General features: G+C 40.1%; 1 protein-coding gene across 1 annotated transcript in view; it reads left to right on the forward strand.

Moving 5' to 3' along the window:
• Window positions 1-17781, forward strand: part of TSPAN5 (tetraspanin 5) — an 86822-nt gene that overhangs the window by 47111 nt on the left and 21930 nt on the right. Inside the window, exon 2 of the mRNA XM_065691532.1 lies at window positions 17566-17616. Coding sequence (XP_065547604.1) covers window positions 17566-17616 — 51 coding nt within the window. The remainder of the gene's footprint in view (window positions 1-17565; window positions 17617-17781) is intronic.

The raw sequence follows: 17781 nt of genomic DNA on the forward strand, positions 1-17781 counted from the left end.
GTCCCAACACTGATCCCTGAGGGACACCACTTGTTACTGGTCTCCAGCCTAACATTGAGCCATTGACCACAACTCTTTGTGTGAGGCCATCCAGCCAGTTCTTTATCCACCGAGTGGTCCATCCATCAAATTGATATCTCTCCAATTTAGAGACAAGAATGTCGTGTGAGAGAGTGTTGAATGCTCTGCACAAGTCCAGGTAGATGACATCAACTGCTCTGTTCCTGTCCATCAGTTCTGTAGCCCCATCATAGAAGGCCACCAAATTGGTCAGGCAGGATTTCCCCTTAGTGAAGCCATGCTGGCTGTCACCAAGCACCTTGTTGTTTTTCATGTGCCTTAGCATGCTGTCCAGGAGAATGTGCTCCAAGATTTTGCCAGGCACAGAGGTGAGACTGACTGGTCTGTAATTCCCCGGGTCTTCCATTTTCCCCTTCTTGAAAATGGGGGTTATATTTCCCTTTTTCCAGTCATCGGGAACTTCACCTGACTGCCGTGAGTTTTCAAATGTGATGGACAGTGGCTTAGCAACTTCATTTGCCATCTCCTTCAGGACCCATGGATGGATTTCATCAGGTCCCATGGACTTGTGCATGTTCAGGTTTTTAAGATGGTCTCGAACCAGATCCTCTCCTAGAGTGGGCCCGAGGTCTTCATTCTCACAGCCCCTGCGTCTGCCTTCCAAGACTTGGGTGGTGCGGTCAGAGCCTTTGCCAGTGAAGACCGAGGCAAAGAAGTCATTCAGAACCTCAGCCTTCTCCAAATCCTGTGTAGCCAGTTCTCCCGAAAGCTTCCTCAGGGGGCCCATGTTGTCCCTAGTCTGTCTTTTATTCGCAATGTTCCTATAGAATCTCTTCCTGCTGTCTTTCACATCCCTAGCCAAGTTTAATTCTAACTGAGCCTTAGTTCTCCTAACCTGGTCCCTAGCTTCCCAGACAACATCCCTGTATTTTTCCCAGGCTGCCTGTCCTCGCTTCCACCTTTTATAAGCCTTTTTTTTTTCCCCTCTAAGTTTCCTCAGCAGCTCCTTATCCATCCGAGGAGGTCTCCTGGCCCTCCTGTTGCACTTCCTTCTGGTTGGGATGCAACACTCCTGAGCTTGTAGCAGGTGATCCTTGAATATCATCCAACAGTCTTGGGCCCCCCTGCCCTCTAGGGCTATATCCCATGGAACCTTACTAAGCAGGAGTTTTTGCTTCTGGCAAAACTCTTGCTCTTCTGGAAACGGAACGGAGAGGTGATGAGGACATAAGGTTGCTTCTGTATAAACATTTTCTTGCACTTTGTCAGTAAAACCACCCAGTTGATGCTGGCTCATGGAGTGGGACAAAAAAAATCTTCCTTAAGGAATTTTTTTTTTAATGAACAATGGATAGCTGTGGCCTTATTCAAAAGTAATAAACCCAGCTGTCTTTCTACAATTTGCATGGTAACAATTTATACACTTTGGTTATAAGGTATTCCTTCAGTGCCCTTTCTTAAAGACATGGAAGGGATAGATGAGGGACAACTGGTTAAGCTGTGTCAGGGTTGGTAACACGACAATGTTACTGGATTTTTGTTCTTTTAATGATGAACGAAAGAAGTTTCTAATGTGTACATTCGGGGTAAAAACCTAAAAGCGAAAACTGTCATTCAAGAAGGATGCGTTAAGAAAAAAACCCAACTTTTTCTAAATCATGAGCTGGACTGTACTGCACAAAGTCAGGGAGGCATTGATTGCTTATGCAGAGTACCGAAATGTATCATCTCAGAAAATGAAGGGCATCCAAGGTACTGCTTTGGGACTGGCAGATGTCATGCAAGACTTATGGTAGATCATGCTGGTCATGAGCAGCAACACACGTGCCTAAGCATTGCCAGTTTTTACTATGGGTTTGGAAAAATGGGAGCACGTAATTTCTTGAGGAACAGGGCCAAGGTCAGAGTCTTTCTCAGGGTAGAAGTCACTTGTTGTGTGCAACCCACTACTTCAGATTTTCCAAACAGATTCTATACTTTTCAGTGGTATTTTTAATTTCATTTTTCAAGTTATGACAGGGGGTGGCATGTTAACTTGCATTCTGAAGTGAAGCATCTTAATGAGAACTTAACCGGATACTTACTGTGCAGCTTACCATGCCGTATGTTGTACATGCTAAGAATAGCAGTAGTTTACTGTAATTCCAAGGGACTTCTTCAGATGGGCAATTTTCAAGGTCATTGAACAAAGGAAGAAAAATCCCAGTTTGTGAGTTTAACTGCAGTGTAAATATTAGGAAGGTCTCAGCGCTACACACTCTAAGGAAGGGAAAAGAGAAGGGAGGGGTAGAAGAGTCTGATGTCCAGGAGGTGTTCTTCTTGTTAGTGTCTGACTGTATTTTGTCTGTGAGGCAGAGAAATATTCTGATCAATATGAAAAATCTTATTCTTACAAAAATGCACCAAGGTTCTGATTTTTCATTTACTAGTATATCTGTGTATCGGGGAGGATAACTTTTGTACAAAGGTCTATGTGCGTGTGTGTGGTCACTATATATATATATATTTATGTATCTATATGCGTGGTGATTTTTAGAATCTGTATTATTGTCTTGTATTATATATATGCATGATGATTTTTAGAATCTGTATTATTGCCTTTCTTGTATATATCTGGAATAATGGGATGGCTAGATTATTTGGAAAGCCCTTGGTGATGGGATTTGAAAGAGTGAATTAAGTAGAAAGTATATGCCAAAGCTTAGGCTGAGCTCTTAATTGTATTGCTTCTGTTGGTTGAGATTGACCCGTATATTAGCTGTATTCTTAGTTTGGTGCAAACTTAGTGTTTTCAGCCCCTGGCTCCTGGAAAGGCTGAATAGAAATACAGTGAAGTAGCAAAAAGCCTTATTGTCTTAAGTGTGTAGGGCATGCTCCGGGGTACCTTAGGGTCTTTGGTTTTGTGTCCACAGTTATTGCTGATTCATATGGCAGAAGTAGGAAGAGCACTAGAGACTCTGTTTGTGTTACACTGATCAGTGAACTTGTAGAGAAATAAATCAATGTATGAGTATTTTTCTTATGATTCAGACTGGATGAAATGATTTCATGTTTGCTGGGAGCAAAGAATTGAGGGAATCCTTTAAAAGTGATGAAAAGATGGGAAAACTGATCTGTAAGATGCCTTAATTTTGCAAGGGGATAACCATTTGAAAAAGGGAATTGGACTGGTACACTCCATGAGAGAATACAAAAATACACATAGCTATTCTCAGATGGAGAGGTGAAACAATTTCAGTTGCCAAACTGGGTGCTTGCATTTTAAACTGACAAAGCAGAAGATCTGTTAAGGCTGGTAGGTATTCTCATTCAAATTTGGCTTTCTAAAATAAGAACTATTTTTACAGAGGGGGTGCAGCAAGTAGCTTCAAACACAGTGTTACTGTTTTTAGCCTACTGATTCAGTGGTATGAATGGATGGCGTCTGAATTAAGGAAAGGTTACCAGCTTACCATTATAGTGACTTTGCTTTCCATTTGTCAGTTTGACTACATATGTGATAATAAATTGGTTCTTGAAAGTCTGGACATTAGCAGTAATTATGGGGTGAATTTAAAAAAGCTTCCAGTAGTTCTCAGCTACTGTTAAAGTCAGAAGGGAAATCAGAGAATTGTGCCACAGTTCAATATGTTTGTATATATCAACTGTTGTTAATCCTTTGCCTGGAGAACTAATGATTCCTAATTTTTTCTGACATTAAAAAAATGAAATTTTCAAACATTTTTCAGTTCTATTTTATATCTCTAGGTTGGTAATAGATGCAACATCTTCTGGGGACAGACAGTCAGCTCAGCCAGCAGCCAAACCCAATCTCTTAGTCACTGGAAACATTGTGAGTGTGGGCTTTCTCCTTCTGCTGCTTCTTTCACAGCTCCAGCCTCCATACGGCCTCATGGCTGATCAGAAGCTCTTTGTTTGTGCATATATGTGATTATGTTGGTTGAGAGTGCAGGGGCTTATTTTACAAAATGGGGCTTGTAAGTTCCTGTAGCACATCCTCAGACATCCACATCTTGTCAGGAGCTGTGTAGGAGACGCAAGAGTAGGAGCGCTGAGCAAGTTGGTGATAGACTACACCGACAATGAAGAAAGCTATGGGATAGATTTGTTGTCCTGCACTGTTATATAAACATCACATATATTGACTGTAATGCAGGGCAGCAACCCCTTTCCTTAATTTGGGGCATATCACTTCAACATGCACATGGTTTTTCCTTCTGCTGTGCCTGAGGCAAGAGTGGGTAATGCCAATTACTGTATTAACTGAAGGAGAGACAAAAAGCTATTGGTGATGTGTCTCTGTCTTCACACACACTGTTCCCCTTTCTCCCTCTTTTTAATGCCCTGAGGGTGACTGCTGTAGAGTATAATTGCTCAATTCGGTGCATCGAGAGAGGATCTGACACGCCACCCTGCACTTGTTTGTTCTCTGCCCACTTGGCAGTGATGGAAACCAAGCAGAGGTCATGCGAGTGCAGCCAGAGGAGCATGGTAGTGCCGGGAACGCAGTTACGCTACACTGGGCTCCTTTCATGCTGTCTGTGTGAACAGGGGTTAGCACTGTACCCAAATGTCATGGAATTAATTTGTGACTTTTGTGGAAATGCATCTACATGCACGCACTGAGGAAACCCAAGTGAAGCTGGAAACAGCATGTTGTTCTTCTAGAGCATGTGGGAAGGTCTGACCACAGATAGCTGAGTAAAGGTTCAAATGCAAGGGTACTGGTGAGAGTGACTTTGTCTGGGGCAAAGAATTTTGGGCCTGATTCTAGAAAGCCCTATACCTGCTGTTTGTGTGGCACAAGCTATCTACGAGGGAGGCCGAAGTTTAACAGTGACGCAAGGGGCTTTAGTAGGGAAGACATGTTCCCTAATACAAAACCCTGACATCCTAAATAGTTAGAAGTGTCATCCTGTATACTTGCATCTGTGTGTTTGCATTTGAGACATTCCAGTGAGTATGCACTTGTCTCGCTAGCGTTATTTAGGCTGAAGTATAGCTAAAGAACCTGGAGTTTTACGCTAATGGGCCCAGCTACGTACTAAATGTTTTGCGTCCGTGTACAATAATCCTGAGAACGCAGTTTCCAGTTTCATTGCTGAGTATTGATGGGTCACGGTGGGGTCTCATACAGGAGTTGTAATGTGTACCATAACTTGTACAGCTGGACACTGCCAGGATTGATGTGACATTTGACAGAAGAACCTGCAATCATTTAGTAGCCTATCGCCATGCTAGTGGTGCTGGCCATTTTAGACCTTTGTAGAGATAATGGAATCAAGAGAAACTTCTAGAAAGCAGTTACATTCTTTTTCAGAATGTTTTATTAAATGTCACAAAATCTCATTTTGCCGTTCTGCATATTCTGTCAACTTGCTTGCTCACAGACTGATGCAGTTCCAAGGCTCTGTAGAGTTTCCAGTGAATAAATTTTCAGCTTATAACAGATATTTTCTTAGTCCTTGAGTACATGATACTGTGTTTGGATTGTTAAATTCCATTCCGTCTGTATGTCCCATATGTTCAGCCTTCCTACTGTTCCAGTTTGTTTGTGATCACCTTTCTTCACTATGTGAAGGAAAGGGATGAGGTCCTAGTGATGGATTCTTGCTGATAGCTCTGCAGTTGTGGTGACAGTTTGTACAGCTGTGTGTTGCTGAAAATCTCTCATTCCTTTTCTGGTTAGCCCAGTGCAGCATTAATGGCAGCATTTGTACAGCAGGGGAGGACTAAATTCAAAGGTCTTTCCCTGTTTCCCAGTGTTTCAGATCAAATGAAAAAATATGCAGGTACAACTGGAAGAAAATCGTGCTTTAAAAAGTTTCTTATGGCCTTGTAGTGGATGAATACAGCACAGGTTGATGGGGAAATTCCCCAGGTGAAAGTGTTTAGAAATGGAGAAGGCAAACAGCATTCTGGATTTTCCTGGGCATGTTAGTGGGGATGCAGATAGTTTCAGAAAGAGGTCATTAGCTTCTATTATTGAGAAACAGGAAAAATGTTTGATACTCCTTTTCCTTGCCTAATTAATGTTTTTGGGTGTTTTGTTTGCACTTCTGTTTTGAGAGTCTAGAAGGGAATTCCAAATACACTTGCTCTTAAACAAAAGCAGGGCTGAAGCAGGAGAAGCTATGTTAAGAGTGGTTTCCTTTCCAAATCCTTCTCTGGGAAAGCATGCCATTGTCTTTCAGATTCTCTCCTCTCCTGTTGTCTGTGTGTTTGTCATGGGTGATGGCTGGAAAGTGACACTTTGACACTTCGGGTAAATGTTGCTAAATACTTTGGCCTTTGGGTAAAACTCTGGCAGTGTTTTCCAGATAAGGGGAAAAACTTGAGTAATGTTTTTCGGGTAAGCTGTGTTTTTGCACAGTGTTTTGCTTGCACTTTTGTGCTGCAAAGTGTTTATTTTCTCTGCTAGCTTGGATTCAAATTGCAATGCAGGCAGGGAGGTGCTGAACTTAGTTTAGCAGTTTGGTGCTGCACATGTTTTCTTTTACACTTACGCGCATGCTTTTACCGCTGCTCTACCAGGGTATCTTCTTTACATTGGTGTGTTTTAGCAGGAATTAATTGTCTGGTTAGCAGGTGAGATGCACCTTCTTTGCTGTAATAAATGCATCATTAGAGTAAACTGTTGTGTAGCGTGGAGTTACTCCTTTAAAAGATGAAAGCCTTTCCAGCAATGCTGAGAAAATATCTTTTTTTTGAGCTTTTGCCTTTGTTTCTATCACAGGTTTGTTAGAACACACATTTCTTGATCTCCTATTCTTGACTTTAATATTGGTGATGAGAAGTTTGCTGTCAGGGTGGTCAGGAGGCTTTCTGAGCCTCTCAGCCTGATGGGTATGCTTTATTCAGTTTGTGCCCCAATTGCTGTTGAGTAACAATGTGCCCAAAACAACACTTTTCAAATAAGATCCTGTGGGACTATAAAGGCAGAATTCCCTATAGTAATGTTATCTTCCAATTGATCAAGCCAACTGTGGTGGGTTTTGCCTGGAAGGCGTGAGTTGAGAGTCTGTGGGTTGCAAAGGTCCCTTTTGAGATTCTGTGTAGGGTGACTTCCGTGGGAAGCAGCTAAAGTTGTTTAAATCAGTTTTACTGCTGGCACTAGATAGTAAAAACTAAGTGCTTTCTTTTCTTCTCTTTTATAAGAATGTCCAATTGGGCATGGAAACTTATCCAGTATTCATATTTTTGTGATAAAATAGCTGCTTTGTGCTGCTTTTATACCTCGTGCCTTGAAACCCTTCTGGGACTGAGCAGAAAGTAAGAAAATGGTTTTTGTATGTAAGGAGGGGTTGCTTGACCAAGTTAAAATGATGGGTGAATGCAGAAAGTGAAACTAAATCCAGTTGTCTATGCATGGTTTTTGTTTAGTTTGGTGTTTTTGTTGTTGGTCTGTGCTCTTTTTTTTAAATGAGACCCTGCTTAAAAACTGAGGTGTGACCTGACTTTATTTTTAAAATCATTCTGATGTTTCCAGGGCTTTCTTAAAAGTGCTTGAGGTACTGTTGTCTTTGGTAATGACTATCTCTAAGTAAATAAGGCGGGATCTTAAAAGCAGCTGCTCTGCTTTTACGGATAAGGGAGAAAATGAGATTATCAAGTGGGCACGTGCACTGTCTCTTGCAAGTCATCTTTGCAATACCAAAATGCCTCCTTCATACTAGAAGAGTGATAGGCAAAGGCTTGACTGCAAGAGCACAGCTATGCAGCAGAAGGACCTTAGTGAGGCGGCATCATTTGCTTTTTATAGCTTTTTCTCTTAAGGAGCCGTCTGTATGTACTATGACTGCATTTCCACATCCCTCAAAGAAATTTTCTAATCATTGTTTTCCTGATAGGTGTTGACAAGAGGGATCAACTATTTGTGCAAACCAGAGAAGTGTAACAGTAGGCAAAGGTAATGAATCATTAAGAACTACAGTTTATAGAAATAATGTACTTCAAAGTGGCAGTAAAATTGGGAATAGAAGTCTGTACTTAGCAAATGAGCATTTGGTATAATCTAGCTAATGTTGCTTATACTGCGTCAAGCTGAAATTACATGAGGAGAGCAGGCTCTGTTGTAGTGAGCTGGGCATCCTGCAATATAGTTCTGTTTTTTTAATGCATTTATTCCTAAAACAAGTTTAACACCCTCAAATTAAATTGCAGTGACAGCATTATATATATCTCTAGCAGAAGTCCAGCAAAGGTGTTGCCAGCAAAACCTCCCCAGGCTGCCATATCACATAAAGCAACTGTGATTTAAAGGGGCACCTTTACAGAAGTGAAGAGCATTTTGCCTACATGTTTAGTCAAGCCCCTGATGATGCCTTTTTAGAGAATGACAAATAATAGAAGTGCTTTTGATGCTGTTTGGGAGCTAGACAAAAGATCAGCAGTCTGTTTCATTTAGACAAGCAGCTGGTTTATTGCTGCCTTTCCCCGCCCCACACTGCCAAACTGTGGAACTTTTGCCTAGGCATAAAGCTTTCAGGTAAATAGCATCGTGACCATTTGTTGCCTCTGGTTTGTTCTATGTTACTTTTGTTTGAAAAGAAATGGGAATCACAGGTTTGTTTGCTTTGCCCCTTGCCAAATGGTGTTACTAAAGAAACGACAGGTTTTACTTTTACTGCAACTAGGAAGATATCTTGTAGTATAAAAATAGCTAATAAATCATTGGTTAATGTTGACATAAATAAAAATGGGGCTTAATTTTGTAGCAGTGCACTGCAAGACAAAATGCAGGGCTGAATGACCTTATTGTCTGGAACAGAATTTTTCAAAGCTCTGGTCAACAGAACTTCTGGTGGCCCTAAGAGTTCCGCAGAACCGTTTTTAGTGCATACTCTGAATGTTTTAGTTCTGGGCAGTTACAGTGTAGTACACAGGAAATGTTGAGGGTTTACCATGGCTAAAAGCATTACTGTGTTTTGAGACATTTCCCTCTATTGCAATAACTACAAGGAGCAAAATAGTAAGGAATTCTGTTCACTATTTACAGAACAGGTGCCTTGTAATTTGGCTTTGTGCATCTGGATTGCTGACAGTAATTGTGCATGGGTATTGAAAAATAACTGATACCTGTCTAATTAGTGTCCTGGCTTTGTTTCTTTTCCCCACACCTCTCTCAAAAACCAAGTTGTGCACTGGTAGGTGTACACACAGCTGGTATGACTTCTGAGGTTGTGTTGTGTTGACAAAGTAGTACTGGTCTCTGCAAAGTGAAGAGTTACTAGGTTGTCAAGTAAACTTTAAATAATCCTACCACAGCCCCTCTTAACGCCTGGTGCTGTAACTACTAGAAGTTGATTTATTTAATATAGTAACATATACCATATATATGTGTATTTGCCAATACAGAGTTTATAGTTCTGAGTTGGGTTTGAGCTGGGGAAAAATGTGATAGGTTATGCAATTGCATCGTAGCAGGATTTTGGATACCTTGGATAGCTTGGATTCTGGCAGTGAATCACTTCCTGTCTTTTCAGGCTGTGGTTTCTTTGTGTATGTGGTACCAGTTACTTTGTAAGTGACATTTTAAACATGTAAACTTACATTTTTAATATAAATAAATGTAAACCGCGTTTTACTCTGGGGGCCCCTAAAACCAGGAATGAGCATTTGGTGAAGAGGTAATAAATCTATGGTAGATTTTGCCAAAAAGAGTTCTGTCTGGATTCGCAGGTTGGGTGTGCGTTCACCATTTGCTTGGTGTTCATTCTTTCTGCTGCGCTGAGCAAGAGTAAACTGTGGCCCAAGTTTGTCTGTACGGCTGGTGGTGTTCACTTCAGGTGCTTCTCCATCCAGACTGATTCAGTCTTTTTATGCCTCCCTCATCTTCCAGTTGCATTCACTTCTCTGGAAATTTAAGAGAATGGATCTCTGAGTATAGTCCATGAACCAGCCTGGAATGCAGCAGCTTGTGTAGCTGGGATAGAAGATTTTGGGACTCCCTCTCTGTGGGCTCCAAGCACAGCTAGGAGCTGAGGCTCTAAAAGGAAATGCTGAGCATTCAGAGTATGGTGCTGTGTTGACAAGCCTACCTGTTTGTGTTTCCTGACTCTGCAGTCTTTGTTTTCAGCTACCTAAATCAATTGTGTAGACAATGTAATTGCCCATTTGTTACCAAGGAAAAAGACTAGCTTAGATCTTTTGTTTGCTGTATCAAATACCTGAATTAGATTTTACAACTTCACTGCTTGTAGCTGAAATGAGTGTTTGTGTATCTGTTTCATAATGAGAATTAAATGTGTGCTCTGTTTTGTGTTGTGTGGTGTGTTTTGTGGGTTTTGTTTGGAGGATTTTTGTTGGGTTTTGTTTGGTTTGGTGTTTTAAACTTCTGCTTTTACTGGAACAGGAGCATCAGAAACAGAGTATGAAAAATAGTCACGGTGGGGCTACACCTAAATAGCCTGAAACTCAGAAAGGGTGATTTGGGGTGAATGGGATTAACACAGTAGCAGGAAGAGGACAGCTGGAAGAGGTCTTCCTGTCCTTTGGGGTAGGAAGCTGCTACCCCAAAGGACTGACCTTGAAAATGACGTATTTGACACTTTGGTTCACTTCAGCTTGAAGCAGAATGTGATTAATTTGCTGCTTCCATGCTTTTTCTTATTTGCAGGCCAGAAGGAGAAGATTTATGTCGTTGCATTTTCAAATTGGCTGGGAAAAATGATCAGTGTCCTGATATAGGATATGAAATTCAGGGTGTTTTTTCGCAGTTCTCTCATTTTCACTTTGCACTTTTCTGCTGCTTGTGGTTGTGTTTTAAGCCCATACTGTTTTCATACACTGCTACAGCACCACTTACATAATTTTGGATGGTTTTAAAAATAGAAACTGACTTCAGGCAGAGAAGCTGCAGTGGAGAGGGCTGAGCCAGAGATGGAAGGGTATTGATGAAGAGAACAAGGCTGGATAGGGAGAAGTAGAGGGATGTGGAGGACTTAAAGTAGTTCAGAAGTGAAGGCAGGGAAGAGGCCCACAGAAAGGTGTGTGTAGCAGAATTTCTCAGCCTTCCTGCGTAGTCTTTTGGGCTGAGGGAGAGCAGAGAAATAGAAGACAGTGTGAAATGTAGACCAGTAGGGCGTGTATAGAAGAAGAATAGAAGAGAAGGGAAAGGATCTGTGCAAGATGAGTGTACCAAAGTGGCAGTTGAATGTATTGAGTTCAGTGAGTTGAATGTAGAAGTTGAATCTTGTTATCCAACTCTGTAGGCTTTTCAAATGCTTCTGTATGGTAGTGGTGGGGTAATTACCTTGAAGGTCTTTAATTTTTGTACGGGGAAGAGGTACTGGTTTTAGGAAATCAGCTAGATCTCATATAAACAAAACCTTTAAACTCCCAGAAGTTTTTACTGAAGAAATGTACAAAGTGGGTGTTATGTATGCTTTTTTGGTTTTGCGTGCTTTAAAAAAATAATCTGCTCCAAATAAAGTGATTTTCGTTGGACAGCAGGACCTGGTTTGGAGAATCTCATTGTGAACTTGGAAAGAGTTAAATTTATTTTATCTAGGCTTGAGGGGAGTTGTTAAAAAGTTAAAGTAGGGGAAACAGGGCTTAGTTCATCCTCCTCTTTCTGTTTTCCAGTATATCAATTTTTGTGGATAAGAAGGGACTTGATTCTTCAGGGGCTGTTGCTCCAAGCTGATTGGCAATGCTTTCAACTGCACCACCAGAAAGTAATAAAATAAATACATAAAGAAACAGTAACCAAAAGCAGATGTCTTGCTTTTGCAATTAAAGAACTGGAGAAGGCAATAAGAAAATAACAGTAACTGACTTGTACATTTGAGGGGGGGGGGGGGGAAGGGAGTATATATATTTTGCTTGTCAGACAAAATGGAAAACCCATGAAAATGAAAGATACATTAACAGCCACAGTACCTTTGCTTTGAAAATACAGGTCATACATGCTGAATTTTTCATTAGAAAGCATCATGCTAAGAGCTGTGCAAGATGGAGCTTTTCTCGTTGTGTTTTCAGGTCTGTTTTTCTACTTTGGATGATGCTATAAAATCAGTTGTGTCTCTGATTCACCTGAGCAAAATGTGTGGAAATTGGAACATTTTTTCTTCCACCTGTGTATGTTTTGTATTAGGAGGGAACAGGTATTACTGAGGCAGTTATCTGTGAAATATAGTTTAATGTTTTTTAATAGCAGCACACAAAATGGAAATGGAGTTTTGATGTCTTAGTCTATATTCAATCTATATGTGAATGTCCCTGTGAACCAAAATGGTAATTAGTTACCTACACAGCATCTTCATTCACTGACTGTAGTACCTGGAGTTTTCCTGCTGGCAGTGTCTCAGGGCAAACAAGAACTGGGCTTTAAGAGAATGCATTCTTATATAAGCATCAGCATAAATGTGTAGATGCATATGTACGCTTTGAGCGGTTTGCCTTTCCCATGGTCATCACATACGTTTAGCCACATGAAAATGAAATGCTGTAATAGTTTGTGTTGAGAAAGGAAAAGTTATCAGTTCTGGGGTAAATGGAAGAAGGAACAGGGCAGACTTCTGGTACCTTCCTTTCCCTGTGATACTGGACCAGGTGAAAGCTTGAGAGTTTAGAGAATGTCCTATTTGTTTTATCTGAAAGAATGCTGACTTATTTAAAGCAGAATACACATCAGTGGCATGAAGGGAAGAAGAAAACTACATGAAACTTCATTTTCATTTCTCTTTTGGTGCCCTTTCTCTGTCAGGGCTCCTGAAAAACAAGCAACCTTGTTCTTAGCGCTCTGACACAGACGTTAAGCTCCTCTTTGCCCTGGCTTAAAAAGCAAAAAGACTGATTTGGCATAAGATACTTTAACGGAAGTAGTGAGTGTTCTGACTGAAATATGTCTGAGCGAGTCTGAGGGCAGAATGCTGCAGAGGAAGTGATTGGGGAAAAATTGTTCACCTGAGGTTTTAGTCATTTAGGAACTTGTCAGTGCTGTTTTATGTATGTACAAAGCTCAGGAGTCCTGTGTTTTCCTGGTTGTGTTTCAGGATATGAAATATTATACTTTATGTTGTCCTGATCACTGCTGTGCTTGTCAGGAAAATACTGTAGCTTGCGTTCCTGTGCTGTGCTGGTTTGAATCACACAGAAGGGTAGGTATCTCATCCTGTGAATAACCTACAGCATATTGCTACGGAATAAACACTGCAGTGCCCATAGAAATCCTGATAGTCTCCTTGCTAACACCATGCACAGAGTTCTTGTGGCAGCTCAAAGCAAAGGCAGGTGGGAGGTTTTCACATTGTCTAAATACAGGGCTCAAAAAAATAAAAGCTCTTGTGAGGAAATGGTGGTTCTGAACTCTGACAGTTTTGACATGCTTTTGCTAGTGTGTTTGTATTGTTGCGGTGAAGGTGAAATTAGGTGGCTGTACTACAGTTCCATCTCACAGAAGGCTTTAATATATCAACTCAGGGACATACGTTGGTTTATGCACATGGCACATTAACCCACCTTTTACCGCTTGGTTGAAAACTGGTGCCAGTTATCTAAGAATGTCAGTTGAAATGAAAAATTCAGTATGTGCAGTAATGTCTGATCACTCTGCAATTAAGCTCTTCTCTCTATATTGATTTTTTTTCTATTATTTGCATTAGTATTTACCCCAGCATCCCTTAAATGAAATGCTGTGCTCTGTGATGCTATATCCCTAGCAACAAGGAATAAAAAAATCAAAGGCAATACAGGGAATAAGAGATGTGCAGCTCAAAGCATGTTTGCAAGTGAGGGAAGGGTACAAGTACTGTTACACATTCTACTTTTAAATACCTTTAATCTTTATAGAAGAAAAATTTGAATATATCTGTCTGATGTTTGTGAGTAGGAAACCTATAGCTGAGAAAGTACTACTGTGCAAGTTCTTCTGTAAGGCTGTAATGCACCAGAGGAATGTTTTCTCCTGCAAATTACTGTTTAAAAGAGAAAAGTATCAGGATTTTACAAGCTCTGCCCTAGTTCCAGTGACCATTTATAGTCAGGCTAAATGGTCTTGCTTAGATGTCTGTGGAGAATTGAGATTTTTTTGTCTGTAGAGTGTTTTGTAGAAAATGAGGCAAATTTCCACCTTTTTATTACTTGTTGCAATAATTTAGTGGATGTAAATGAAATTTTCCAGACTTAACAAAGATGATGTGTAAGCCATCTCATCATCTCGCCATGTGCTACAGATGCGATGAGATTTTCTTTCTGGTTACAAGCAAGCAGAACAAGAATGTCTAGGAGACATCTGTGTGTGAGGACTGCAAGATAAGCAGAATATGCATCCTGGTTTACTTCTGGTTATAACAGCAAAAATCCAGAGGTTTTTGCTAAGCACTTTCAACTCTTTTTTAGGCTCTGCAGGAGTGTCTGTCATAATTGTCAAGAGCAACCAAAGTTAATCCTGGTAAGAGGTGTAAGTCTCCTCATGAACAATCATTTTTTTCTGCCAGTGAGGATTACTGAGAGCTTCATCCCCATAGCAGGCTGTGTTTGTGCAAGGGTGGGCCTTTCTAAGGCCGGATTTAGAGAGTTAGGTTGGTGGTCTGCTTAGCTCAGTATTTAGTCTCAAACAATACAAACAGAATTTGTCCAAGCCAAGAAGCATTTAAGCAACAAAGCATGCATACAGTGATCTTTTCCCGATTATAATCATCCTAATGAGCGAAAGTGTAAAAACATCCCAAGCCAAGCACTGTATCAAAATGACTTTGCAATAGCTATGGATCTTCCATTAATATATCTAAATTCGTTTGGTTTTGGTGTGGGGTGTTGTTGGTTTGTTTCATTTTGTTTTGTTCGTGGGTTTTTTTTGTTTGTTTGTTTTGGGTTGTGTTTTTTTCTCTTTCTGAATGCCACTAAACTTTTGATTTCCACAGTATCCTGTGATAAATAGCTCATGATTCTAAACCTTTTTCTCCTAATGGATCTTGTCCATTGTTCTTGTTTTCTCAGCTGCTCAAAAGGCAGCTGGCCAGAAGTTTCTGCTTTGGGATATGGAGAGGACTGAGCAGCACGTAATTCTTTGATCCTGTTGAAAACTCAAGAGAACTCAGTTTCCTGGGTTTTTTTCTTGACACGTTTTCCAGAAGCTTGACAATCTCATTTTTTTTGAAGGTGCTTCAGCTTAGCATAGCACAGTCTTACTAGCCAGCAAGTAAATTGAGATGAGCTTGGTCTGGCTTGAGACCTGTATAGTCTTCTATATGTCACCTTTTGTAACCCATCAGGTAATCTTACTCTTAAGTCTCAAATTCTGATGAAGGATCAGGACATTAGGCTGGATTAAATTTAATAAAGCTACTGGATCTGAGCCAGACTTGCAGCTGATGTGTATGGCTGTTAAGTTACATTTGTATGCACTGATTAAATTATTTCATTCTAGTTTTCCATGCTTATTCTGTTCAAAAGCATATGAAGTTATTTGTAAAACATAATGATTTGTACCTTTCCACTTTGAAAGTTTGCCACTTCCAAATGAAGTTTATGGATTTTTATAAAAATGCAGCTTCTTTTTCCCTCACTTCTGCTCCTTTTACCCTGGTGCCTTTGGCTGTGTAAGAAATAAGGAAAGGAGCCTGTTACTGCAAAAAGAACTTAAATGTGTGTCTGAAAGTGATTAGAAACTTGTACAGTTTTATCTCAAGTTTCAAATAATCACTGCAGCCAGGAGGAATGCACATACTCTTCTGGCAAGCTTATAACCATAGGAAAAAAGCAGTTTTGATACAGGTACAATGACCTTTTCTGGCTCATGTGGAGTATCACAGGAGGCTGTACTGACATTCCCATGTCCATCTCTTATACTTTATAGACAGTTAAGGCTGCTGAAATAACAGACATTCTTGACCAGCAGTTCTGCTTTTTTTCCATCTAATTTCCATTTATCTTGTATTAAAATACAGCCAGGCTTGTGACAGTTCCCTTTGAAGAATACTGGCTTGTAGTATTGTGTAATTTTGACGAGTCATGACTCTTCAAGTCAAGAAGGAGAGTTTTATTCTCAGTTAGTATGAATGAACTTCTGAGTGAGCTGGCTGGGTGTAGTATGCATGACCCCTTGGTCAGCTGACAAAGGACACTTGGAAGAGAAAAGTTACAGATGCTGGTGTGTTGGGGAACTTAAGAGTATTGTAGTGAGCATATTCCACTTGATGTTGAGTTATGCTTTACAGCAGTAGTAAAAAGCAGCGTAAAGCTAAAACTGCATTTTAAAGTGTGCATAAGGAAGAAGGGATCTTGCTTTGAAGCTGTTGAAATAGCTGCTGGGAAAGATTTTAAAGTTGATATTCCTACCTCTTCCCGCTTCTCAACAGAAAAACACTTTTGTCCTGTTCTGCAAATGAAAAATCATTAGGATACTTCTGTTTACACAAACTTCAGGAGAAGGCCTACTGTGTGCCAAAATAAATCTGTACACTGAAGAGTGGAGAAACCACAAAGAAAGAGTTTGGTGTTTGAGCAACATTGCATTACATGCCCCCAAACTAGAGAGAATATAGTGGTGGGTTTTTTTGTTTTGTTTTGGGTTTTTTTTTTTAGCAAGCGCTTGTGCTTTAAGAAGTGGAGATGTAAGTTGCACAGGTGGACAGAGAGAGGTGTGTTTGGCCACTTAGTATGTATTTTTTAATCATTGTACATGATTGGTACTGTATGATGCCAAATATGTGGTGATGTTGGGAGACAGAGTGCTTATACTACCTGTTTTTGCTTGTTTCACTGATCCTTTGTGTGCATTTTGCATGGAAACCCTGCAATATCTGGAGGGAAACAATGCACTCTAAATCATTCAGATGATTCAGATGGAATGGAGGATACAGGGTATAACAGTCATAGGTGCTGTTCCCTTTCCCATCACATGGGAAAGATACTGCCTTTTCAATTAGGTACCTTTGAGGCCCTTGGAGGAGAAAGGGACTGTAACTTCATTTGCAAACTTCTGTACTTTGCAAAGTACAGGAACATGCAGTACCAGAATGGTTATAAAATGTTGGCTTCAAGGTTTTTAAAAGATCTTAGTCCTTTAAACCAGTATCTTTATTATTCTTTCCCACCCACAGCCCCCAAAATCATGGGTTATATTATATTTAAAAAGCTTTCTGTGTTTCTGTGGACAGCATTGCTAAGAGGGATGGTACATGTGTATTTTGGACTTTTAATCATTTCTCTCACTGGGAGAGTTGTGTGAGGACAGTTGTATTGTACAACAGTAAAATAACATGTTGCTTGACTGTGGAGTTTGCTTTGGGTCTGACAAACTAAAAAAGAACCTTACTTGCTTAATGCTGAGAAAGTGACATTTATCACACCTACTGTTCCCATGTGGAATGCCCCTGAATGAACTGTGCTTGTTTTAAATTCTTGTAGTTACAGTGATTGAGTTGTAAAATAAACAACTACATATGTATTTTAAAACTCTCTGTAAGCCCCCACAGCCCCTCTAAAGCTGTTATCTAGCAAAGATAATGAGTCAATATGCATGTTTAAAGAAGAATCTATAGATTTATAATTCTTGCTCTGATATATATATATATATTTTTTTTTTTCCCCCTTTAGTTCCTTGGCATAGCATTCCTTGGGATTGGATTGTGGGCATGGAATGAAAAGGTAAGCTGAATACAACACCAAACTCCCTGTTTTCACTCTTTCTGTTTTGGTGGTTTTTGTGTTTTGTTTTTTTTCTAATGAAATATTGGAATAGTAACATGCCAAACATTTTATGTGTCCATGCACTATTTCTACTGAAACAAAATCAAGTCTGTCAAATAAAAC

Source organism: Lathamus discolor, chromosome 1 (assembly GCF_037157495.1).
Source record: "Lathamus discolor isolate bLatDis1 chromosome 1, bLatDis1.hap1, whole genome shotgun sequence".
In the NCBI taxonomy this organism is placed as follows: Eukaryota; Metazoa; Chordata; class Aves; order Psittaciformes; family Psittacidae; genus Lathamus; species Lathamus discolor.